Source organism: Salmo salar, chromosome ssa01 (genome assembly GCF_905237065.1).
Source record: "Salmo salar chromosome ssa01, Ssal_v3.1, whole genome shotgun sequence".
Classification (NCBI taxonomy): domain Eukaryota; kingdom Metazoa; phylum Chordata; class Actinopteri; order Salmoniformes; family Salmonidae; genus Salmo; species Salmo salar.
The window spans coordinates 44445557-44451718 of NC_059442.1; the positions used below are offsets into that span (position 1 = coordinate 44445557).

Below are 6162 nucleotides of genomic sequence, written 5' to 3' on the forward strand. Positions count from 1 at the left end.
GGTATCAGCCGGTTCTGGCACCGTGGCATCAGAGCCAGATCGAAGCTCCTGCGGTGGAGGAATGGTTTAAGCGCTCAGAGGAGACCTGGAATGGGCCGTGAGGCGGCAGATGGCGAGCGCTGACCGTCGCCGCAGTGGGGCCCCAGTGTTCGCACCGGGGGATCGGGTCTGGCTCTCGACCCGGAACCTGCCCCTCCGCCTGCCCTGCCGGAAGCTGGGTCCGTGATTTGTGGGGCGATTCAAAGTCCTGAGGAGACTGAACGAGGTATGCTATAGGTTACAGCTTCCCCCAGATTACCGTATTAATCCCTCGTTCCATGTGTCTCTCCTCAGTCCGGTGGTGGCTGGTCCACTCCAGGAAGCTGAGGTGCGGGAGGTCCCTCCGCCCACTCTGGACATCATCACACTGGCCTTGACCTGATTCACTGTGGCCTGCATTCAAATATACAGGTAAACAGTTAAACAGCATTCATGTCATACATTATATAGAGGTGTAACATGCACAATAACAGACAGCAGCACTCTGCATTGATATACAGGACATGTATTTTTGAGATGCAATTGCAATTATTACAATTGTAATAAGCATGCTTACAGTCACAACACAATACCAGTCTTTTTCAATCATTATGGGGTCATGATGGTGCTAAAGTGTGATGGAGCAACACATCTGACTGTTGTCTTTTCAATGCGTCAATGTTTTAATTTTATTCAGCAGTGACAGACACATTACAACACAGTTCAAGACATTACCAGAGTCTTTTTCAGAGTCATGATGGTGTTGTGTAGTTTGGCCTCGATGCGCTGGATGTCCTCAGTGACTGAGCCCAGGTGAAGATGAAACCGGGAGAGCTGGGCCTTGTAGTTCTTCAGCTCTGACTCCAATATGCTGAGAAATACAACTACAAATCAATACAATTCTGAAAGACAAGATCAGGTTTAGGGCAGCAACTTAATTCCCTTCAATTATCGCCTCCTGGAAAAAGAGATCATTCCTCTCATGGGACTTCCTGGTTAAATAAAACATTAAATAGATAGAAAAGATATATAGAAAGAGCAAAAAATATATATGTTTTGAGCAAAATAGTGTTTTTTTTAGACACAACTGAAAACTTCAAGGAGTAGGGCATTCAAGGAGTTGGTCTGATGAGAATCCGTGATGTCATCGACCTCCCCCTTGCTTGAGGAACAATAGAGGAGAGATAGAGAACAAAAGAGGAACCCCCCACTTGTGCTATGTCATGACATACCTGGAACACCTACTGAGATGTGCCTCTTGTTAAGTAAATCAGGTCTTAAACGAGGTGAAAAGGAGACTGGAGTGTAAAATAGTAGAGACCAGATGAACAAAATAGTTACTTACTGAATTTCTGTCTCCAGATCTCCCCTGAGATATTTGGCCATGCCGAAGTCTGGGGTGTAGTATCGGTTGCGGTAAACCTGATCTCCTTCGACAGTAAAGGCCTCACGGCAGTTCCTCGGTGGTCGGCCTTGTTGCATCACCTTCCTGGCTGCATCCTTCTCCTGCAATCAAAGTAGGGAAAGAGACATTAGTACCTGGGCACTTCATAACCATCCACTCGGGCAAGCAAGGGATCTACCTTTCACATTTGCATGCAGCAAAGTCTACTGCCAACTTAAACTAGCTTCATCAAACTTCAGCTACATACAGTGCCCATTCTATGCAAGACAGCCTGATACATTCCATGATGGCACAGTTAGAAACACAATTGTCAAAACCACTTTTCTATCTTTCAATTTTATCTACCTCAATGCACTCTCCTTCATACAGTTTGTTGGACTGTGCATGCAACATGTAAATATTATGAACTTGATCAGGGTAGAAACTAACTTTGATGATGAGAATGGATTCTCTACCCCTCATGTCAAAGAGACAGTTGGTAATGACTGGGTTGGCTATGCTTAGAGAGTCCAGCACCGAGGGGTAGTCAGGATGATTGACTCCCCTGAAACACAACAGAATACAAAAACACATTTATACAAAATCGCTTTACTGACTCAACATGTTAATATAAGGTTTGTTATCTGCATATAACATAATTATTTGTTAACATTAAGACTTGTCTACACACAGCTATAACTAAATATGGTCATTGACCAAATATGGTCAATAGTAGCTACCGCTATTCAACAACAACAATAAAAATTATGTCTGCTTCCAAAATGGCAGCCTATTCCCTACATAGTGCACTACTTTTTTCTTTCTTGGTTAAGAATTGAGACTGGGTTATTGACCTGTGATTTACAGTCAAAGAGGCTTTTACAGTACAGACATTAGTAAAAGTAAGTAACATCATTAACTTTCCATTGAACATATACAAACACACACACTGACACCGCCACAGACACTCACACACAATCATTACAAGTAAAATCACTTTATTTATCTAGTCTCCACATTTGAAGAAGTCATAAGTATTTGGACAAATTCACTTATAATGTATTAAAGTAGTCAAAAGTTTAGTATTTGGTCCCACATTCCTTGCACGCAATGACTACATCAAGCTTGTGACTCTACAACCTTGTTGGATGCATTTGGGGTTTGTTTGTAGAGTCATAAGCTTGACGTAGGCATGGCTTGCAAGGAGTGTGGGACTAAATAATAAATGTTTGACTACTTGAGTACACTATAAGCTGAATTTTTCCAAGTACTTATGACTGCTTCACATGGGGAGACTAGATACATAAAGTGCTTCATTTCCAAACAGTAAAACAGATATGTGTGAAAATACCCTAGAATAAAACGTGACATTATGTACTCACGCCTCATATGAAACATTTCAATTCCAAAATGCTGGAGTATAGAGCCAAATTTAAAATGTTATCTTCACTGTCCAAATACTTATGGAGGGGAGTGTATATGGAATTGGAGTCTATAACACCAGACCTTTCACCATTTTTCATAAAACCCTTCAATGATACTCCTCTGTTAGTGATGGTGGCTTTTCCATCAAGACCCACTATTACAGCAGTCAGGATGACACTTTTCCCACCTGCAAAACAAATCAGATCAAATTCACATGGCACAACAACATAGCCGAAATAGGTCCCACTCTATAGGTCGCACTTACAGTACAGTTGAATAGCCACTAAACCATGTTCCTTTCTAGGAAATTTCAGATAGGGAAAACTGTGTATTTACAAAGTTGTCCTCAAGGCAAAGGGTGGCTACTTTGAAGAATCTCAAATATAAAATATATTTTGATTTGTTTAACACTTTTTGGGGGGTTACTACATGATTATATAAGTGTTATTTCATAGTTTTGATGTCTTCACTATTATTCTACAATGTAGAAAATATTTTTTTTTATTAAAAAACCTTAAACGAGTAGGTGTGTCCAAACCTTTGACTAGTACTGTATGTTGTAGTTTAGACCCTATTTTACATAATCTGAGGTGTTTGTTTTGTGCCTGCCATCGGTTGAGACACAGCATACTATTGAATGCAGGGTAGGTGTCAGATGTAAGAGAATGTTGACTTGAGTGGGAATATCCATTGTTATAAATTAAACTGTCAATCGTTTATAGGAAACCTATTGAAATCATAGAAATATAGACAATAGAATAAAAATACCCATTCAAGTTGACATTTGACGGTGGGTGGACCGGCGTAATTGGAAGTTAAAGTTTGAATTTAATTTAAATGTCAGGAGTCTGAAGGGATAGGTTGATTCTATTAATTATATTTCTATGGTTGAAATGACACCCACCCTGTATTCAAGAGTATGACAGACACACCACAAACACTTCAGATTATGTCAAATAGGGTCCAAACTATTTTTAATTTTTTTATAATTGATGTTAATAGTTCATTTTTGGTATTTATTATTAAACACTTTTTTTCCAAGAAATCATAGAATAGTTTGACAATCTTGTTTGTAAGCTTTCGAATGATATCAAACACGATCGTTTATCTTTTCAGTGATGAAGACATGGATGTCTCATGGTGAGGTATGCAAAATTGGTCAACTTTGAGCACCTCTAAGGTTCCATTCAAATCAAAAGGGGTGCAGTCAGAAAGTGATTGAAATCATATGGAATAACCCAGAGGTAAGATAAGGCACAGAAAACACATCTATATGGTAAGGCATACAGCCAATACAAAGTGACAGTTTAAAAATCATTTTTCTTACATTGTTGCCAACATTCTGCATCGATATGCCATCCCATCTGGTTTGTGCTTAGTGGGACTATCATTTGTTTTTCAACAGGACAATGACCCAAAACACACCTCCAGGCTGTGTGAGGGCTATTTGACCAAGGAGAGTGATGGAGTGCTGCATCAGATGACCTGGCCTCCACAATCATCCGACCTCAACCCAATTGAGATGGTTTGGGATGAGTTGGACCGCAGAGTGAAGGGAAAGCAGCCAACAAGTGCTCAGCATATGTGGGAACTCCTTCAAGACTGTTGGAAAAGCATTCCTTTTGAAGCTGGTTGAGAGAATGCCAAGAGTGTGTAAAGCTGTCATCAAGGCAAAGGGTGACTACTTTGAAGAATCTAAAATATATTTTGATTTGTTTAACACTTTTTTGGGGTTACTACATGATTCCATATGTGTTATTTCATAGTTTTGATGTCTTCACCCTCCTTCACATAAGCTGGATGTCCTTTGGGTGGTGGACCATTCTTGATACATTGCAGTAATTGACACAAACCGGTGCGCCTGGCACCTACTACCATACCCAGTTCAAAGGCACTTACATGTTTTGTCTTACCAATTCCCCCTCTGAATGGCACACATACACAATCTACGTCTCAATTGTCTCAAGGCTTAAAACTTGTTCTTTAACCTCTCTTCCCCTTCAACTACAGTGATTTGAAGTGGATTCAACAAGTGACATCAATAAGGGATCATAGCTTTTACCTGGATTCACCTGGTCAGTCTATGTCATTGAAAGAGCAGGTGTTCTTAATGTTTTGTAGACACTCGGTATATATGACCATTTTATAAATTGTATAATTACGTGATATGATTGCATTTTGCAACCCTACTCCCTACGTTGCCCCAAGATGAATGGGTTTCACCACTAAAGTCATGCATCAGTACACAAGTGTCTATCCTAAAGAAAATAAAAAGTAATACAATTACTCAATATTTAGGAAGCGAAGGGAGGGGGGTACTGGATAAAAATCTGTGCGTCCCAGAACAGCCATCCTCTCCTCCACTGTTCTCAGTGCTGCCATCCGGTGGATGTAGTTAGTGTTGGTGTACGTGGGTATGGTTTGTAGTTTTTTCAGATGGCATGTTCAAGCAGGGGTCGGATGTACTGCATATGTTGATAAGCAACTGACTATCTGTTGATAAGCAACTGCTTGTTAAGTTTACGTTATGGTGAGGGTAAGGTTTAGAATAAGGGTTAAGGTTAGAGTTAGGGTTAGTAGATAGTTGAAATGTTACTGATAGTCCATCTGTAGATGCTCTACAGACTATCCAAATAAAGTGTTACCTATTTATTTAGTTAGTTGGTGTGTAGACCTGAAATTGTCAGTAGTGGAAATCACTGTCACTGGCATCCATTTAGCTCTGTATTCAAACTGGTATTTACAGGAAGTACAGCCACGTTGATGTTGTTTTTCTCTTCATTCTTTTGGAAAGTTATATTTGGTACTGAACTGCTCTGATAGTGTGGACTATAAGGTAGCCACTTTTGATGCATTGAAAGATGTTCGGTTTTATCTCATTGCATCAGTTGTAGAGACTAAAGAAGTGTAAGTAGACATTTTACTGTATACTGTGAGTTAGTTGCACACATGTACAACTCAATAAAGTAGTCATGTAATTTATCTCATTCAGTTTTCTCTCTCTGTGACATCCCCTTACCAGATGATGGGCAAGCTGTACTTTGGCACGGTGCAGTCTGGTTCCTGGTGCTGCTTTGATGAGTTTAACTACATCAATGTGGAGGTACTGTCAGTCATCGCTGCTCAGCTTCAGTTCATTAAGGCTGCCAAGCATAGTAACAGTTTATAGTATGCCACTTGACCTTACAGTATTCATTAGACTGCTTGTATTGTTATGGCTTAAAAGTTTTTTTTATTTTCCATTGATTTAACTAGACAGATAAATAGTTTAGTTTAAGTTTTCAAATGTATATTATAATGACCTGTTTTTCCCAAAGGCTTGTGTTCGAGGGAAG

At 39.8% G+C, this 6162-nt stretch overlaps 1 protein-coding gene across 1 annotated transcript; it reads right to left on the reverse strand.

Moving 5' to 3' along the window:
- Positions 1 to 220: 220 nt before the first annotated feature.
- On the reverse strand, positions 221 to 2441 carry LOC123726751 (structural maintenance of chromosomes protein 6). The gene is made up of 4 exons (XM_045694633.1): positions 1853 to 2441; positions 1364 to 1524; positions 754 to 889; positions 221 to 432 (listed from the first exon to the last, which is right to left on the reverse strand). Exons 1-4 carry the CDS (start codon positions 1994 to 1996, stop codon positions 295 to 297), a joined length of 579 nt encoding a protein of 192 aa, XP_045550589.1. The 5' UTR covers positions 1997 to 2441; the 3' UTR covers positions 221 to 294.
- Positions 2442 to 6162: the final 3721 nt, after the last annotated feature.

What these genes read in the sequence shown, in the direction of transcription:
- LOC123726751 (XM_045694633.1), bottom strand. Translation starts at nt 1,996, where the DNA reads ATGTGTTTTTGTATTCTGTTGTGTTTCAGGGGAGTCAATCATCCTGAC. An exon ending in GATCTGGAGACAGAAATTCA is followed by an intron (nt 890 to 1,363) that starts GTAAGTAACTAT and finishes TGTATTTCTCAG; the next exon opens with CATATTGGAGTCAGAGCTGA. An exon ending in TGACTCTGAAAAAGACTCTG is followed by an intron (nt 433 to 753) that starts GTAATGTCTTGA and finishes ATTTGAATGCAG; the next exon opens with GCCACAGTGAATCAGGTCAA.